This window comes from Chlorocebus sabaeus, unplaced genomic scaffold (genome assembly GCF_047675955.1).
Source record: "Chlorocebus sabaeus isolate Y175 unplaced genomic scaffold, mChlSab1.0.hap1 unalloc_scaffold_1444, whole genome shotgun sequence".
NCBI lineage: Eukaryota > Metazoa > Chordata > Mammalia > Primates > Cercopithecidae > Chlorocebus > Chlorocebus sabaeus.
The window spans coordinates 1-17,467 of record NW_027327240.1 but is presented as its reverse complement, the minus strand read 5'-3'; the positions used below and the strand labels follow the sequence as shown (position 1 = coordinate 17,467).

The 17,467-nt window shown below is 60.8% G+C and overlaps 2 protein-coding genes across 5 annotated transcripts; one reads left to right on the top strand and one right to left on the bottom strand.

Annotated features, from left to right (window-relative positions):
• Positions 1 to 6: 6 nt before the first annotated feature.
• LOC140711058 (cleavage and polyadenylation specificity factor subunit 1-like) lies at positions 7 to 8,300 on the top strand. Of its 2 annotated transcripts, none has more exons than XM_073013995.1 (34): positions 7 to 48; positions 185 to 336; positions 444 to 590; positions 815 to 954; positions 1,031 to 1,141; positions 1,216 to 1,309; positions 1,431 to 1,518; positions 1,589 to 1,711; positions 1,796 to 1,847; positions 1,926 to 2,023; positions 2,096 to 2,170; positions 2,260 to 2,340; positions 2,429 to 2,518; positions 2,658 to 2,768; positions 2,843 to 2,984; positions 3,064 to 3,242; positions 3,316 to 3,452; positions 3,534 to 3,708; positions 3,782 to 3,988; positions 4,352 to 4,441; positions 4,544 to 4,687; positions 4,770 to 4,922; positions 5,708 to 5,824; positions 5,915 to 6,005; positions 6,090 to 6,174; positions 6,246 to 6,387; positions 6,472 to 6,624; positions 6,713 to 6,889; positions 6,967 to 7,033; positions 7,107 to 7,154; positions 7,228 to 7,383; positions 7,505 to 7,593; positions 7,669 to 7,807; positions 7,882 to 8,300. In XM_073013995.1, exons 2-34 carry the CDS (start codon positions 251 to 253, stop codon positions 8,196 to 8,198), a joined length of 4,104 nt encoding a protein of 1,367 aa, XP_072870096.1. In that variant the 5' UTR covers positions 7 to 48; positions 185 to 250; the 3' UTR covers positions 8,199 to 8,300. The 2 variants fall into 2 exon arrangements, with proteins under 2 accessions (XP_072870096.1, XP_072870097.1); XM_073013996.1 differs by having other exon boundaries at positions 7,464 to 7,593; positions 7,882 to 8,006.
• On the bottom strand, positions 8,007 to 12,504 carry LOC140708514 (uncharacterized aarF domain-containing protein kinase 5-like). Of its 3 annotated transcripts, XM_073013997.1 has the most exons (13): positions 12,409 to 12,504; positions 10,497 to 10,572; positions 10,187 to 10,382; positions 9,968 to 10,108; positions 9,771 to 9,884; positions 9,560 to 9,691; positions 9,405 to 9,488; positions 9,242 to 9,323; positions 9,093 to 9,171; positions 8,920 to 9,011; positions 8,583 to 8,835; positions 8,389 to 8,505; positions 8,007 to 8,300 (listed from the first exon to the last, which is right to left on the bottom strand). In XM_073013997.1, exons 2-13 carry the CDS (start codon positions 10,520 to 10,522, stop codon positions 8,195 to 8,197), a joined length of 1,422 nt encoding a protein of 473 aa, XP_072870098.1. In that variant the 5' UTR covers positions 10,523 to 10,572; positions 12,409 to 12,504; the 3' UTR covers positions 8,007 to 8,194. The 3 variants fall into 3 exon arrangements, with proteins under 3 accessions (XP_072870098.1, XP_072870099.1, XP_072870100.1); XM_073013998.1 differs by lacking the exon at positions 12,409 to 12,504 and having other exon boundaries at positions 10,497 to 10,611; XM_073013999.1 differs by lacking the exon at positions 12,409 to 12,504 and having other exon boundaries at positions 10,187 to 10,387.
• Between the last annotated feature and the right edge of the window lie 4,963 nt (positions 12,505 to 17,467).

Genomic DNA, 17,467 nt, shown 5'->3' with positions numbered 1-17,467 from the left:
GACCTGAAGACCCTGTCGCTGCACTACTTTGAGGAGCCTGAGCTTCGGGTAGGGCCATGCTCACGCCCTGACCCAGGCCCCAGCCCAGCCACCCTCCCTCCCCCTGCAGCTGGGTTCTATTGCCCCAAGTGCTTCCCTTGGGGTCTCCTATGCTGGGCCTGGCTGATGCCCCCTCTGCCCCCAGGACGGGTTTGTGCAGAACGTACACACGCCACGAGTGCGGGTGGACCCCGATGGGCGCTGCGCAGCCATGCTTGTCTACGGCACGCGACTGGTGGTCCTGCCCTTCCGCAGGGAGAGCCTGGCCGAGGAGCACGAGGGGCTCGTGGGTGAGGGGTGAGTGCCAGCTGAGGCAGGCTGTGGTGCTCGGGTGGGGGGGCCCCGGAGCCCAGGCTCCCCACCCCGCACCCCCTCCTCTCCTGCTGAAGCCCTTGGCCCCCCAGGCAGAGGTCCAGCTTCCTGCCCAGCTACATCATCGATGTCCGGGCCCTAGATGAGAAGCTACTCAACATCATTGACCTACAGTTCTTGCATGGCTACTACGAGCCCACCCTGCTCATCCTGTTTGAGCCCAACCAGACCTGGCCTGGGTGAGCCCCCTAAGGAGGCCCCTCTGCGCTGTGGGCCCCTCAGCTGCCTCTGCCTGGGGCAGGGCTCATGGGGCACGGGTGGGGTTTGTGGGGTTTGGAGCAGGGATTATGGGGTGTGGGTGGGGCTTGGGGCGGGGCCTGGGGAGGGGGCTTGCTCAGTGAGGAGCAGGGCCTGGATCTCTGCAGGGAGGTAAGGCCCTTGGCTAACTCACTGGCATCCCCAGGCGCGTGGCTGTGCGGCAGGATACGTGCTCCATCGTGGCCATCTCACTGAACATCACACAGAAGGTGCACCCCGTCATCTGGTCCCTCACCAGCCTGCCCTTTGACTGCACCCAGGCTCTGGCTGTGCCCAAGCCCATAGGTGAGTATCCTGGGAGTGGATGGGGGGTGTGTGGAGGGAGCACTGAGCCTGCCCACCAGCCTGTGTCCACCTCCAGGTGGGGTGGTGGTCTTTGCCGTCAACTCGCTGTTGTACCTGAACCAGAGCGTTCCCCCATACGGTGTGGCTCTCAACAGCCTCACCACAGGCACCACAGCTTTCCCGCTACGTGAGTGTGGGGTGGCTGGGGTGGGGCAGGGATGACTTGGGCCTGCCCAGTCGGCCTGACCACGCACCCCACAGGCACCCAGGAGGGTGTGCGAATCACCCTGGACTGCGCGCAGGCCACCTTCATCTCCTACGACAAGATGGTCATCTCCCTCAAGGGCGGCGAGATGTGAGCCCCTCCCCCGCCCATGAACTCTGCCCTTACCATCCCCCCAAGTCCCCTAGGGTCTCCTGGCCCCCTTCACTCCCCCAGGGTCCTCGTCCCCGACTCAGAATTCTCCCTGCCCCAGCTACGTGCTGACCCTCATCACCGATGGCATGCGCAGTGTCCGAGCATTCCATTTTGACAAGGCAGCCGCCAGCGTCCTCACCACCAGCGTGAGTTGGGACTGGGGGTTGGCTCTGGGTCCAGGCCCAGTCCCGCCCTCACCCACCTGCCCTCCCTCAGATGGTCACCATGGAGCCCGGGTACCTGTTCCTGGGTTCTCGCCTGGGCAACTCCCTCCTCCTCAAGTACACAGAGAAGCTGCAGGAGCCCCCGGCCAGTGCTGTCCGTGAGGCTGCCGACAAGGTGGGTTTCCTAGGCCCATCAGGCCACCACCCTTCATGTGGGCAATGCCGTGGCATGCCACTCAGTGCCCCGCCTGCCTCACAGGAAGAGCCTCCCTCAAAGAGGAAGCGAGTGGACGCGACGGCCAGCTGGTCAGGTGAGGGCCGGGCCAGGGCTGGTCAGGAGTAGGGCCAGGTGACCCAGGGCTGTGCTCAGGTGAGCTCTCTGTGTGCAGCTGGGGGTAAATCGGTGCCGCAGGATGAGGTGGACGAGATTGAAGTGTACGGCAGCGAGGCCCAGTCGGGCACACAGCTGGCCACCTACTCCTTTGAGGTGAGATTGAGGCAGCAGGGCCCCCATCCCAGCCAGTGCCCCCAGCGGTCCCTGACTTTCGCTGTGCCGCAGGTGTGTGACAGCATCCTTAACATCGGACCCTGCGCCAACGCTGCCATGGGCGAGCCTGCCTTCCTCTCTGAAGAGGTGCCCAGGGTTGTGGTCAGGGCTGTGGGCAGGAGCTGGAGTGTGAGTGGGGGTGGAGGGCATAGTCCTCACCCCTGAGTCCTGTGCAGTTTCAGAACAGTCCTGAGCCGGACCTGGAGATCGTGGTTTGCTCTGGCCACGGGAAGAATGGGGCTTTGTCAGTGCTGCAGGTGTGTGGGCAGGTAGGGGCGGGCGCCTCCTGGTGGGACCTGGGTGGGCTCACACCCCCATCACACCCCCACCCCATCACCATTCTAGAAGAGCATCCGGCCCCAGGTGGTGACAACCTTTGAGCTTCCCGGCTGCTACGACATGTGGACAGTCATTGCCCCAGTGCGTAAGGAAGAGGTAGGTGCGAGCCCGCTGCAGGGAGGCTCTAGGATGGACCGGCACTGCCTTCCTGTGGACTAGGGGGGCCCAGGTTGCACCTGCCTGCCTGCCCTCACTGGACTGTGGCTCCCAGCCTGCTCCCCTTTGGCGCTGACAGGAGGACAATCCCAAAGGGGAGGGCACAGAGCAGGAACCCAGAAGCCCTGAAGCAGACGATGACGGCCGTAGACATGGATTCCTGATTCTGAGCCGGGAAGACTCAACCATGGTAAGGGGCAGAGCCTGGGACCTGGGGCTGGGGTCCCCTTCGGGGGGCGCCTCCGTCACAGCTGTTGCCCGCAGATTCTGCAGACGGGGCAGGAGATCATGGAGCTGGACACCAGTGGCTTTGCCACGCAGGGCCCCACGGTCTTTGCTGGGAACATCGGGGACAACCGTTACATTGTCCAAGTGTCACCGCTGGGCATCCGCCTGCTGGAAGGAGGTAGGTGGGTGGGGATGGTGGGGGGTGGGGCAGGGGGTGAGCCCTGGGGAGGCGCGTGCTGACTGCCCCATGCCCACAGTGAATCAGCTGCACTTCATCCCCGTGGACCTGGGCGCCCCCATCGTGCAGTGCGCCGTGGCCGACCCCTATGTGGTCATCATGAGTGCCGAGGGCCACGTCACCATGTTCCTGCTGAAGAGTGACTCCTACGGTGGCCGCCACCACCGCCTGGCGCTGCACAAGCCTCCCCTGCACCATGTAGGCCCCTCATTCCCGGCGTCCGCCCGTCCCTGCCCCCTGTCCACCACTGAGCCCACCCCTCTCCCCGCAGCAGTCCAAGGTCATCACGCTGTGCCTGTACCGAGACCTCAGTGGCATGTTCACCACTGAGAGCCGCCTGGGCGGGGCCCGTGATGAGCTGGGAGGCCGCATTGGCTCGGAGGCCGAGGGCCTGGGCTCGGAGACGAGGTGCGTGGGGGCCGGGGGCACAGGTAGGGGCTTGGGTCCCTGTGGCTGGCAGGCTGCCTGTGACCCTCTGCTGGCCCCCAGCCCCACCGTGGATGACGAGGAGGAGATGCTGTATGGGGATTCAGGCTCCCTCTTCAGCCCCAGCAAGGAGGAGGCCCGAAGAAGCAGCCAACCCCCTGCTGACCGGGACCCTGCACCCTTCCGGGCAGAGCCCACCCACTGGTGCCTGCTGGTGCGGGAGAATGGCACCATGGAGGTAGGTGGTGCCCTGCGCTGTGGCCCAGCCGGCTCCGCCCGCCTGCCTCCACTGACTGCTGCCCACCCCGCAGATCTACCAGCTCCCCGACTGGCGGCTGGTGTTCCTGGTGAAGAACTTCCCTGTGGGGCAGCGGGTCCTCGTGGACAGCTCCTTTGGACAGCCCACTACACAGGGCGAGGCCCGCAGGGAGGAGGCCACGCGCCAGGGGGAGCTGCCCCTTGTCAAGGAGGTGCTGCTGGTGGCACTGGGCAGCCGCCAGAGCAGGCCCTACCTGCTGGTGAGAACGCCTGACCTGGCCTCCCCTTCCCATCTTCCCCATGGCTCCGCCCCATTTCCCCCACAGCCCTGCCCTTACCCACAGCCCACCTCTTCCCATGGCCCATCCTATCCTCCCATGGCCCCGCCCCTTCCCATGGCTCCGCCCCATTTCCCCCACAGCCCTGCCCTTACCCACAGCCCATCTCTTCCCATGTCCCATCCTATCCTCCCATGGCTCCGCCCCATTTCCCCCACAGCCCTGCCCTTACCCACAGCCCACCTCTTCCCATGGCCCATCCCATCTTCCCATGGCCCTGCCCGGCCCCGCCCCTTCCCATGGCTCCGCCCCATCTCCCCCACGGCCCACCCCTCACCCTGCCAGGTACATGTGGACCAGGAGCTGCTCATCTACGAGGCCTTTCCCCACGACTCTCAGCTCGGCCAGGGCAATCTCAAAGTCCGCTTTAAGAAGGTGCCAGTGGCTGGACTGCAGGGGCATGGGGTGGGTGTGGCACAAGGGATGGGTTTCAGACCGGGAGCCCTTGGAGGACTTGCATGGTTCCCCCGCCCCCAGGTCCCTCACAATATCAACTTCCGTGAGAAGAAGCCAAAGCCATCCAAGAAGAAAGCAGAAGGTGGCAGCACGGAGGAGGGGCCCGGGGCCCGGGGCCGCGTGGCGCGTTTCCGCTACTTCGAGGATATTTATGGCTACTCAGGGGTAGGCCAGCGCCTTTGCAGGGGACTATGGTAGAAGAGAGATGTGGCCTTATCCACAGCATCCTGACAGTGCCTGCCCCCAGGTGTTCATCTGCGGCCCCTCCCCTCACTGGCTGCTGGTGACTGGCCGAGGGGCTCTGCGGCTGCACCCCATGGCCATTGATGGCCCCGTCGACTCTTTCGCTCCATTCCACAATGTCAACTGTCCCCGCGGCTTCCTGTACTTCAATAGACAGGTGGGGCCTGGCCGGTTCCCAGCAGCACTGGCTGATGCTGCCCCAGCTGGGGGCTGAGGGGGAGGGAACAGGAGGGACCATTGGCTCCAACCTGAGGACCAGGAAGGAGTGTCCAGAGGGCAGTGGGGTTGAGGCCGAGGAGGTGGAACCTGGGGCTTGGTGCACCGAAGGTCTGGAAAGGGGTGGTTGGAGTTGGGGCTGCAGCCCCTGGGGTCCCTGCCACTGCTCTGCTGGCTAGCTGGGCAAGCCCTCACAGGGCCTGGCCTCTGCAGCTCTCAGGAGAGCTGACTTGAGCGCTAGCTCTGCCCCTTGCTCTTCTGTGACTTTGGGAGGGTGCACGTGCCTTTTGATCCTGGTTCCCCATTTAAGCCACCACACTCCAGGTCGCTTGAGGCCCTGACTGGGATGCGGTGAGTGCTTCCCAGGCACCTGAGGACTCAGGACTGTCCCTGAAAGAGGGCAGCCCTGGCTCCCTCTGCCTGCTTTTCAGTCCCCAGCATGGCAGTCTGTGGACCCTTTGTCTGCAGCCTCCAGTGCCCTCCTGGCCTAGCTTTCCTCTCCCCTGTGGCCAACATCCCTAGCCCTAGCTGAGCCTGGGGAAATGGACAGGAGCCCCAGAGGCTGAGCAGCAGCCCATTCTGGGACCTTCCTGGACACAGCTGCCCCTCACCCACCCCTGCTCCGGAAGAGCTGAGGGCAACATCCCAGGGTTCTTGGCGGCCTGGGCCCACTTGCCCCTGCCCTTGGCTAGCCCTGGATCCCCTGACCCTGTGCCTCCACCCCAGGGCGAGCTGAGGATCAGTGTCCTGCCTGCCTATCTGTCCTATGATGCCCCATGGCCTGTCAGGAAGATCCCGCTGCGCTGCACAGCCCACTATGTGGCTTACCACGTGGAGTCCAAGGTCTGCCCCCCACCCCCACCCCCACCCCCGCCCTATCAGGGACCTTCTGGGCCTGACCACTGGTGTGTGACCCCCACCACTAACCCACAGGTGTATGCTGTAGCCACCAGCACCAACACGCCGTGTGCCCGCATCCCACGCATGACTGGCGAGGAGAAGGAGTTTGAGACCATCGAGAGAGGTGGTGACGCCCACACCACGCTCCCCCATCCTCAGCCCCATCTTGGGGAAGCCCCACCCTGACTGTCACCCTTGGTCCCCACAGATGAGCGGTACATCCACCCCCAGCAGGAGGCCTTCTCCATCCAGCTCATCTCCCCAGTCAGCTGGGAGGCTATTCCCAATGCCAGGTGAGGCTGGGCTGGGGTGGGGGCTGCCCAAGGCCCCCGGGGCAGCATCCTGAGTCCCCCGGCCCCCACAGGATCGAGCTGCAGGAGTGGGAGCATGTGACCTGCATGAAGACAGTGTCGCTGCGCAGCGAGGAGACTGTGTCGGGCCTCAAAGGCTACGTGGCCGCCGGGACCTGCCTCATGCAGGGGGAGGAGGTCACGTGCCGAGGACGGGTAAGGGGCCAGTGGGCGGGGGCGGGAGCAGGCAGCCCCTGGCAGCCCCTATGCCATTCCCACAGCCATCCCCATGCCCTCCAGATCTTGATCATGGATGTGATTGAGGTGGTGCCGGAGCCCGGCCAGCCCTTGACCAAGAACAAGTTCAAAGTCCTTTACGAGAAGGAGCAGAAGGGGCCTGTGACTGCCCTTTGCCACTGCAACGGCCACCTGGTGTCAGCCATCGGCCAGAAGGTGTGCCAGTCCCACCTGGCGTGTGCCCCCTGCCTCACTCCCACCTAGCTCAGCCTCTGCCCCTGCTCAGCCTTCCCTCCGCCCCCAGATTTTCCTGTGGAGCCTGCGGGCCAGTGAGCTGACAGGCATGGCCTTCATCGACACGCAGCTGTACATCCACCAGATGATCAGCGTCAAGAACTTCATCTTGGCAGCCGACGTCATGAAGAGCATTTCGCTGCTGCGCTACCAGGAGGAGAGCAAGACACTGAGCCTGGTGTCGCGGGTACGCCTGTGGCCACGGTGCCCGTGTCTGGGTAGGTACCCACCCAAGGCACCTCTGACACCCCTTCCCACCCCCAGGATGCCAAGCCCCTGGAGGTGTACAGCGTGGACTTCATGGTGGACAACGCCCAGCTGGGTTTTCTGGGTATGTGGGCAGGGCCCTGGGGAGCTGAGGCTCTGGGGGTGGCCGGGGCTGACCGTGGGCCTCTGCTCCCCAGTGTCTGATCGTGACCGCAACCTCATGGTGTACATGTACCTGCCTGAAGGTGAGTGCTTCCTCCACCCCCTCTGCCTGGGCTGGGTCTGGGCTGATAGTGACCCAAGGCCTTTCTGGTCTAGCCAAGGAGAGTTTTGGGGGCATGCGCCTACTGCGCAGGGCGGACTTCCACGTGGGTGCCCACGTGAACACGTTCTGGAGGACCCCATGCCGGGGGGCCACCGAAGGGCTCAGCAAAAAGTCGGTCGTGTGGGAGAATAAGCACATCACGTGGTTTGGTGAGTGGGGGGGGGCAGGTGTGTCTGGGTGGGGGGCCCTAGGGTTGGCCTGGCTCACACCGAAACCTCCCCACCGCCAGCCACCCTGGACGGTGGTATCGGGCTGCTGCTGCCCATGCAGGAGAAGACCTACCGGCGGCTGCTGATGCTGCAGAACGCGCTGACCACCATGCTTCCGCACCACGCCGGCCTCAACCCCCGTGCCTTCCGGTGAGCCCCGGCCCCGCCCCTGTGCAGCGCCCCTCCACCCCAGCCTGCCCTGACACCCCTGCCTGCACGCCCCAGGATGCTGCACGTGGACCGCCGCACCCTCCAGAATGCTGTGCGCAACGTGCTGGATGGCGAGCTGCTCAACCGCTACCTGTACCTGAGCACCATGGAGCGCAGCGAGCTAGCGAAGAAGATCGGCACCACGCCCGACATAGTGAGTGCGCGCCCCAGGTCTGCGCCCGCCCCTCCGTGCAGGTCCCCACCCACCCACCCGTCTGTCCCCTGCAGATCCTGGACGACTTGCTGGAGACGGACCGCGTCACCGCCCACTTCTAGCCCCGTGGATGCCGTTGCCACCAGCACCACCGCACTACCTCCCACCCCCGTTTTTGTATAAAACACAAGGAAAAATATTTTTGTTTGAGAGGACTGTGTGTGGTCATTACACGGCCTCCTGGCCCAGCTGCGGTCACAGCCCCCCAGTGCAAGTGCCCACGGGGCTCAGGGCGTCCACACCTCCAGCCCAGCCACCTCCGTCGGCTCAAGGCGTAAAGGGCCCCGCAGGCCCCAGGCGGCTGCCGTGGTCGTCGGGCCGCGCACCCTAGGTCTCCAGGTACTGGTAGAGCTCCTCCGCTGGGGGCACGAGGCTCAGGCGCACCAGAGCACGAGCCAGGAGGGCAGTCAGCCGCATGGCCAAGGTCTCCAGCCTGTGCGGGTCAGGTCACAGGTGGGTGGGGAGGTGGATCACGGGTGGGAAGCAGGCCCCCGCCATCCACCTGCCCCGCAGCCGCTCACCTGAGCGCCACTTCAAACTTGAGCATCTCCCAGACAACCTTGGCATGGCGCAGGAGGCTGGTGCCGTAGACACCCCGGTACGCGGCGCCCACGAGGCGGCTCCAGCCGCGGACGGCCCTGCACACGTGTACCCGCATTAGCGCCGCATCAGCCCCACACCAGCCCCACCACGGGCGCCTGCTCGGGCCACCGACCTCTTAGCCATAAGGAAGTAGCGGTCCACGGGGGCGCCAAGGGCCACGTTGATAGCGCGCACGGTGTTGATGTTGCGCAGTACTAGCAGCATGGGTCGCGGCAGCGCCCTGAGCACCGCCATGATGGCCTCGAAGTGCTCGCGAGCCATGTCCACCATGTAGGCTGCCTCCTCGCGGCTCAGTAGGTGTGAGCCCCACAGCTGCCCCAGGCGCACGGGGCGCTGCATGAGCATCTCGGAGAACAGGAGGTAGTCTGGGGAGGGAGGAGGCTCTGAGCTGGGCTCCGCGCCGCCCGCCTCCCGTCTGTGGTACCCCGGCCACCCCCGCACGCCCTCACCTTTCACCCCCAGTGCGGCTGCGTGCGCCCTCATGGCGGCGTCGTCCCGCAGGATGATAGCCCGCCACAGCTGGCACAAGGCTGCGCGGTCCCTGGGTGGATGGGCCCGCAGCCATGAGCCCCCTGTGGCAGGAGAGGCTTGCCCCGCCCCACGCCCACCCGCCCGCGCTCACTTCTCCTCCAGGAACTGGTAGAGCCCATGGTCCAGCAGCACCAGCTCCGCTTTCCCGTCCGGGCCTTTCCGCACCAGAACTAGGGATACAGCCTCTTAGGTCGCGCCGCGCCCACCCCGAGACCCCCCCCCCCCGGGGTAACTTCCTACCGTTGCCAGGGTGTGGGTCCGAGTGGATGAAGCCCGTGTAAAATATCTGCTCAGCAAAGGCCTTGATGAGCTTTTCTGCTATCTGGGGAGAGGAGAGACCTTGCAGCGGACGTAGCGCCCGCCCGCCCCGCCCCGCCCCGCCCCGCCCCACCCCCGCACTCACGTCCTTCACCGCCAGTCCCTGGCTCCTGATGGCCTCCACATCGTTGACCTTGCAGCCGGCGCAGAAGTCGGCGGTGAGCACGCGCTGGGGAGAGCAAGAGGCTGGGCTCAGCAGGCCCGGCGCTGTGCCCACCCCAAGGGCCTGGCCCAGCCCACCTTGCTGGACTTGTCCCAGTGCACGCGGGGCACCACGATGTAGGGGAAGTGTGCCAACTCCTGCGCACAGCGCTCCGCGTTGCGGCCCTCATTCTCGAAGTCCAGCTCCTGAGCCAGGGTCCCCTTCAGGTCCTGGGGGCCAGATGGTGGTTGAGAACCAGCTCTGCCTACGTGCTTGCTCCTGCTGGCCGAGAAAGGGGTGGGGCAGTACCTGGAGGACCCAGCTGAAGCCAAAGCTGGGGTGCATGACCTCAATGAGCCGCAGCAGGAGCTCCAGGGTGTGGATGTCCCCGTCAAAGCGGTCCCGCAGGTCGATGTACTGCACCTGCACCAGGCGAGGGCATGGTGAGCACATGGGGTCCCCTGTGCACTCCGAGTCCACTGCTGAACAAGGTGGCCCCCACATACCTTCACAGCCACGCTGGTGCCATCATGCAGCTTGGCTCTGTGCACCTGTGCCAGGCTGGCAGCAGCAATTGGTTGGTAGTCAAACTCCTGGAAGAGCTCATGGGGCAGGGCCTGGAAATCCTCAAGAAACAACTCGTCCACCTGGAAGGACAGGTGCTCAGAGCAGCCTGGGGCCACTGCTGCAGCCCCCACCTCCCTCTGCCTCAGCGTAGCACTCACCTCCTGGAAGCCCCGCTTGAGGGCCCTGTCCTCCAGCACGCGCAGGGTCTGGGTGTACTCGGCGGGAAGCAGGTGGTTGAAGGAGCACAGCCCCTGGCCCAGCTTCACGTAGAGGCCCCCGTTGCTGATGGCCCCTGCCACCAGGGCGTCAGCCGCCCTCTGGTGACACGCAGACATCACCTCCAAGTAGCCCGGGCTGTTCTGACCACAGGCATGGGGAGAACACATGGGGACAGGTGGCTGCCTCCTCAGTCCCACCCAGCCCACCACCTCATGCCCACCACCATGTGCCCAGGGCACCGGGACAAACCTCTTCCACCCCTCGAAGCACAACATTGGTACACCACCAGTAGTCCAGGGAGATCTGCAGGCCGACCTTCAGAGACCTGCGGGTAGAGGTGGCCTCAGTCTCCAGGGGGACAGGCTCAGGGCCCCAGTGCTTAGTCCTCTTGTCAGAGCCCTGATGGTCTAGCCTCACTCCGGCCAGCCCTTCATGTCCCCAGGGTGAGGCCAAGCCAGGGTCCAGCCTATAGCCCCACAGGCCCGTGTGAGCACAGGGGGGACTGCTGAGCTCATGGAGTGTTCTGTGGCCCTGCAGGTCAGTCTCAGCTCAAGATCAGTAGAACAGGGCCAGGTGCGGTGGCTCATGTCTATTATCCCAACACACTGGGAGGCTGTGGTGGGGGGATTGAGCTCAGGAGTTCGAGTCTGGCCTGGGCAAGATGTTGAAACCCCGTCTCTACCAAAAATACAAAAAATTAGGCAGGCATGGTGATGCACACCTGTGGTCCCAGCTCCTCAGCAGGCTGAGGCAGGAGGATCGTGTAAGCCCAGGAGGCGGAGGTTGCAGTAAGCCGAAATTGCACCACTACACCCCAGCCTGGGCGACAGAGCAAGACTCCATCCAAAAAAGATCTGCAGTCGGGCACAGTGGCTCACGCCTGTAATCCCAGCACTTTGGGAGGCCAAGGTGAGCGGATCACCAGAGGCCAGGAGTTCAAGACCAGCCTGGCTAACATGGTGAAACCCCGTTTCTACTAAAAATACTAAAAATTAGCCGGGTGTAGCGGCGCACACCTGTAATCCCAGCTACTCGGGAGGCCAAGGCAGGAGTCGCTTGAACCTGGGAGGTGGAGGTTGCAGTGAGCCAAGATCGCACCATTGCACTCCAGGGGGGGGGGGGGGGGGCTGGGGGGGGGGGGGGGGGGGGTGGGGCAACAAGAGCGAAACTCGGTCTCAAAAAAAAAAAAAAAAAAAAAAAAAAAAAAAAAAAAAGAGGCTGGGTGTGGTGGTTCACACCTGTAATTCCAGCTACTCGGAAGGCTGAGGCAGGAGAGTCGCTTGAACCTGGGAGGTGGAGGTTGCAGTGAGCCAAGATCGCGCCATTGCTTGGGCCAAGATCGTTGCCATCGCTTGGGCAACAAGAGCGAAATTCAGTCTCAAAAAAAAGAGGCTGGGCGTGGTGGCTCACACCTGTAATCCCAGCACTTTGGGAGGCCGAGGTGAGCAGATCACCAGAGGTCAGGAGTTCAAGACCAGCCTAACATGGTAAAACCCCGTTTCTACTGAAACTACAAAAAATTAGCCAGGTGTAGCAGCGCACACCTGTAATCCCAGCTACTCGGGAGGCCGAGGCAGCAGTGGCTTGAACTTGGGAGGTGGAGGTTGCAGTGAGCCAAGATCGCACCACTGCACTCCAGCTTGGGCAACAAGAGCGAAACTCAGTCTCAAAAAAAAGAGGCTGGGCGTGGTGGCTCACACCTGTAATTCCAGCACTTTGGGAGGCCAAAGCCGGCAGATCACAAAGTCAAGAGATTGAGACCATCCTGACCAACATGGTGAAACCCCGTCTCTACTAAAAATAACAAAAATTAGCTGGGCATGGTGGTGTGTGCCTGTAGTGCCAGCTACTGGGGAGGCTGAGGCAGGAAAATCACTTGAAGCCAGGAGATAGAGGTTGCGGTGAGCTGAAATCGCACCACTGCACTCCAGCCTGGCAACAGAGCGAGACTCACAAAAACAAAAAAAGATCTGCAGAATGGGCAGCCTGTGTCCACGCCACCCTCACTCCCTGCCACCCTCAAGGGTGAGATGGGGTAGGGGACAGTATGGATGGTGGTGTCCCCTGGAGAGATGGGGTTCCAAGGCTGTCTGTGAAGGGAAAGGATGGCAGCAAGGGGGCAGGGCTGAGGCAGCAGAGGTCACAGGAGGGTCAAGGTCACCTGCAGACTGAGGTCCGCTAGGAAGAGAGGAGGACACCAGGAAGGTGGGTCTCCAAGGCCTGGGGAGGCAAGGTCTGCAGGGAAGAAAGCCCAGTTAAGGCAGGAAGTGGGGGACATCCTGGGCGTCTGTCGAGCAGGTACTGGGCTCCTGGGGGAGATTTAGGGAAGAGGATGGGATGCTGGGGTGGAGGGGTGTCCCCAGGCCTAGCCCCAGTTAGGAGGACATCAGGGTGGGGGCCCTGGGGGAACTCTGGGGACCAGCTGGGCAGCCCTGGAATGAGGCACCAGGCAGCGAGCAGACCACACACAGGTGCACAGGGAAAGGCTGAGGTCAGAGTGGCTTCTCGAAGGCTGGCCATGACCAGAGAGGCCTGTCCCTGCGTTCTGCGAAGCTCACGTACCTGCCTGGGGCAGGGCCCACAGTCATTCCTGATGCGCAGCTCTGGCTGCCCAGGTGGGCTCTGTGTCCCCCATCACTCCAGGGAGACCCCCCCCACTCAGGCCCCATTCTGGGCCCCCATAAAGAGCAGAGCACCTGGAGTTTGTTGGTTGGGTTGGGCCAGGGTTTCTTTCTCTTTTTTTTTTTGAGATGGAGTCTCACTCTGTCGCCCAGGCTGGAGTGCGGTGGCACGATCTCAGCTCACTGCAAGCTCTGCCTCCTGGGTTCCCGCCATTCTCCTGCGTCAGCCTCCAGAGTAGCTGGGACCACAGGCGCCCACCACCACGCCTGGCTAATTTTTGTATTTTTAGTACAGACAGGGTTTCACCGTGTTCGCCAGGATGGTCTCGATCTCCTGCCCTCGTGATCTGCCCGCCCTGGCCTCCCAAAGTGCTGGCAGGCCAGGGTTTCCTTTTGAGATGGAGTTTCGCTCGTTGCCTAGGCTGGAGTGCTATGGCACAATCTCAGCTCACCACAACCTCCGTCTCCCAGGTTCAAGCGATTCTCCTGCCTCAGCCTCTCAACTAGCTGGGATTACAGGCGTGTGTCACCACGCCCAGCTAATTTTGTATTTTCAGTAGAGATGGGGTTCTCCTTGTTGGTCAGGCTGGTCTTGAACTCCTGACTTCAAGTGATCCGCCTGCCTCGGCCTCCCGAAGTGTTGCGATTACAGGCGTGAGCCACCGCACCGGGCCGAATTGGGCCAGGGTTTCTAAATGTGCTCTGGGACTCAAAGGCTACTCGGTGGGCAGTGCTGGCTTTGGACCAGAGTGCATCAGCTTTAGACCCCAAGACCCTCGTCGAGACCCAGGCGTGTGAGAGAAACCTAACTGCTTGTGGCAGGCACAGGACTTGCTTGCAATGGTCAGTGACTGACGGGGAAGGCAGGGCCGCCAGCCACCTCGTTTCTGTGGCTGGCACCGAGCTGCCTCAAAAACACTGAAGAAATGAACAGGTGATGGAGCTACCGGCAGACGTTCCATGGCGTTTGCCCGAGAAGGCACAGGGAGAGGCCAAGCCCAGCTGCCCTTTCTGCAAACCAGCCTGCCTGTCCTGACAAGCTGCCCCATCTACCCCTACCTGTGTGCACAAGCACAAGAGCCCAGCAGCACCCTGCGTTCCACAATCAATGCCTGTGTGCATGTGAGCCAACACAACGATTTCTATCACCTAGAGCTGAGTCTGTTGATACAGCAAGCAGTTTTGACACAGAGTCAAGAAAAGTTATATCAAAAATGGTTAGGCCGGGCACAGTGGCTGACACCGGTAATCCCAGTACTTTAGGAGGCCAAGGCGGGTGGATCACCTGAGGTCAACACGGTGAAACCCCTTCTCTACTAAAAATACAAATATTAGCTGGGTGTGGTGGTGCACGCCTGTAGTCCCAGCTACCTGGGAGGGGCTGAGGCACAAGCATCGCTTGAACTTGGAAGGCAGAGATTGCAGTTGTAGTGGCCAAACGCAGTGGCTCACTCCTGTAATACCAGCACTTTGGGAGGCCAAGGTGGGCAGATCAGCTGCAGTCAGGAATTTGAGACCAGGCTGGCCAGTGTGGCAAAACCCCGTCTCTACTAAAACTACAAAAATTAGCAGGATGTGGTGGCACACGCCTGTAATCCCAGCTACTCGGAAGGCTGAGGCGAGAGAATCACTTGAACCCAGGAGGTGGAAGTTGCAGTGAGCCAAGATTGTGCCACTGCACTCCAGCCTGCGCAACAGACCGAGACTGTCTCAAAAATAATAATAATAATAATAATAAAAGGTTCAAATCCTTTTACCCGTGAGGTACTTAAGAGGCCACGTGAAGCTGTGGACTGCAGAGGGAGACGCCCCGAGGGCAGGGCAGGTGCATCTCATTTTAGGTCACATTTGTACACTTAGCGGAACATGTGGGCTGACACGTGAGCCAATATGCGTTGATAAAATTCTTGGAGAGCTTTTACCCTTGGTGCACGTCTAAGGGGAGCTTTCTACATTTCTAACTTTTCTACTATTAAAATTTGTCATAGTAAACACAACACTTTTGTAACAAAAGTTAAAGATGTGAAAAAGTCCCATAGACTTGTGCTTGGGGGAGAAGGGATTTAATTTTTTTTTTTTTTCTGAAGATGGAATCTCGCTCTGTCGCCCAGGCTGGAGTGCAGTGGCACGATCTCAGCTCCTGCAAATTCTGCCCCCGGGCTCACACCATTCTTCGGCCTCAGCCTTCCAAGTAGCTGAGACTACAGGCGCCCACCACCACACCCGGCTAATTTTTTGTATTTTTAGTAGAGACGGGGTTTAACTGTGTTCATCAGGATGGTCTCGATCTCCTGACCTGGTGATCCACCCGCCTCATCCTCCCAAAGTGCTGGGATTACAGGCGTGAGCCACTGCACCCAGCATTGCCTCACAGAACATTTTCTTTTTCCTTTTTTTTTTTTTTTGGAGACGGAGTCTCACTCTGTCGCCCAGGCTGGAGTGCGGTGGCCAGATCTCGGCTCACTGCAAGCTCCGCCTCCCAGGTTTACGCCATTCTCCTGCCTCAGCCTCCCGAATAGCTGGGACTACAGGCGCCCGCCACCGCGCCCGGCTAGTTTTCTTGGTATTTTTTTTTTTAGTAGAGACGGGGTTTCACCGTGTTAGCCAGGATGGTCTCAATCTCCTGACCTCGTGATCCGCCCGTCTGGGCCTCCCAAAGCGCTGGGATTACAGGCTTGAGTCACCGCGCCCGGCCAACACAGAGCATTTTCAACATTGCTGTATGTTTGAAGTTTTTCAAAATAAAATGTTGGAGGCCGGGTGTGGTGGCTCACACCTATAATCCCAGCACTTTGGGAGGCTGAGGTGGGCGGATCACTTGAGGTCAGGAGTTCAAGACCAGCCTGACCAACATAGAGAAACCCGCCTCTACTAAAAAATACAAAATTAGCCAGGCGTGGTAGAGCGTGCCTGTAATCCCCAGCTACTCAGGAGGCTGAGGCAGGAGAATCCCTTGAATCTGGGAGGCAGAGGTTGTGGTGAGCCGAGATCGCACCATTGCACTCCAGCCTGAGCAACAAGAGTGAAACTCTGTCTCAGAAAAAAAAGTATCAGTGAGTGCTAAATGCTGGAAGGAGGCTGGGTGCGGTGGCTCACGCCTATAATCCCAGCACTTTGGGAGGCTGAGACAGATGGATCACTTGAGGTCGGGAGTTCAAGACCAGCTTGGCCAACATGGAGAAACCCTGTCTCTACTAAAAATTAAAAAATTAGCCGGGCATGGTGGCAGGTGTCTGTAATCCAAGATACTCGGGAGACTGGGGCTGGGAGAATTGCTTGAACCCAGGAGGCAGAGGCTGCAGTGAGTCGAGATGTCGCCACTGTACTCCAGCCTGAGCGACAGAGCAAGACTCCGTCTCAATAAAGAAAGAAACTGCAGGGTGGAGGAGCAGTGAGAACAGACGCACCATCTCAACTGCCTCCATATGGCTAATTACAAGGGAATCAAAAGGGGAAACTGAAATCGTGTGCCCCCGGCAGGACAGAAGCAGAGCAGTGTCACTCCTGTGTGATTCCTGCCCAAACGGATGACTGAGTATGAACACGAGCGAACATTAGACAAACCCGCATTGAGAAAACAGGAAGCAGTGAAATGTTTCTGTAAAAGATGAGATGGGGAATATTTTAGGCACTGTGGCCATGCATGAGCACATGGGCAGGGCTGTGTTCCCATAAAGCTTTATTTACAAATCGGACAGCTGCCACACTGGGCCCCTGCATTTGGCCCAGGGACTCTTGTTGTATAATAATTACACGCCTGTAATCATCAAAGGTGTCCAATCATGTACGATGTACCCAAAGAGAGGTCTGACCTTTGTCCCTTCTTAGTCCTCGGAATTTCCTGAGTGATAAAGAGTGCCTCTGTTTTCCATGGTGGCCCTGAGGTTTATGCTAAGGAGGGACTCAGGGCGAAGACCCGCCACTTTGGGCCCTATGGGGATGGGAGTGGGAGAGCTGGGGCTGGAAACTGAGTTCCTGGGATTTTCTGAGAAACTGGAGATTTTCAATCAATCCCACCCAAGTATTAATACCCCAATAAAAACTCCAGACATGGCCCATGCGGTGGCTCACGCCCGTAATCCCAGCACTTCGGGAGTCCGAGGCGGGTGGATCACTTGAGGTGATCCCAGTTCAAGACTAGCCTGGCAGGCCGGGCGCGGTGGCTCAAGCCTGTAATCCCAGCACTTTGGGAGGCCGAGATGGGCGGATCACGAGGTCAGGAGATCGAGACCATCCTGGCTAACACGGTGAAACCCCGTCTCTACTAAAAAATACAAAAAAAACTAGCCGGGCGAGATGGCGGGCGCCTGTAGTCCCAGCTACTCGGGAGGCTGAGGCAGGAGAATGGCGTAAACCCGGGAGGCGGAGCTTGCAGTGAGCTGAGATCCGGCCACTGCACTCCAGCCTGGGCAACAGAGCAAGACTCCGTCTCAAAAAAAAAAAAAAAAAGACTAGCCTGGCCAACATGGTGAGACCCTATCGCTACTGAAAATACAAAAATTAGCCGGGCGTGGTGGTGGGCACCTGTAATCCCAGCTACTCGGGAGACTGAGGCAGGAGAATTGCTTGAACCCAGGAAGTGGACGTTGCAGTGAGACA

Excerpts from the sequence above, each read along its gene's own strand:
- LOC140708514 (XM_073013997.1), bottom strand. The coding sequence starts at position 10,522 with ATGTTGTGCTTCGAGGGGTGGAAGAG. Across the intron at positions 9,692-9,770 it reads GCTTCAGCTGGGTCCTCCAG|GACCTGAAGGGGACCCTGGC; the intron begins GTACTGCCCCAC and ends TCTGGCCCCCAG. Across the intron at positions 9,324-9,404 it reads AGGGACTGGCGGTGAAGGAC|ATAGCAGAAAAGCTCATCAA; the intron begins GTGAGTGCGGGG and ends TCCTCTCCCCAG.
- LOC140711058 (XM_073013995.1), top strand. The coding sequence starts at position 251 with ATGCTTGTCTACGGCACGCGACTGGTGGTCCTGCCCTTCCGCAGGGAG. Across the intron at positions 591-814 it reads CCCAACCAGACCTGGCCTGG|GCGCGTGGCTGTGCGGCAGG; the intron begins GTGAGCCCCCTA and ends TGGCATCCCCAG. Across the intron at positions 3,709-3,781 it reads GGGAGAATGGCACCATGGAG|ATCTACCAGCTCCCCGACTG; the intron begins GTAGGTGGTGCC and ends CCCACCCCGCAG.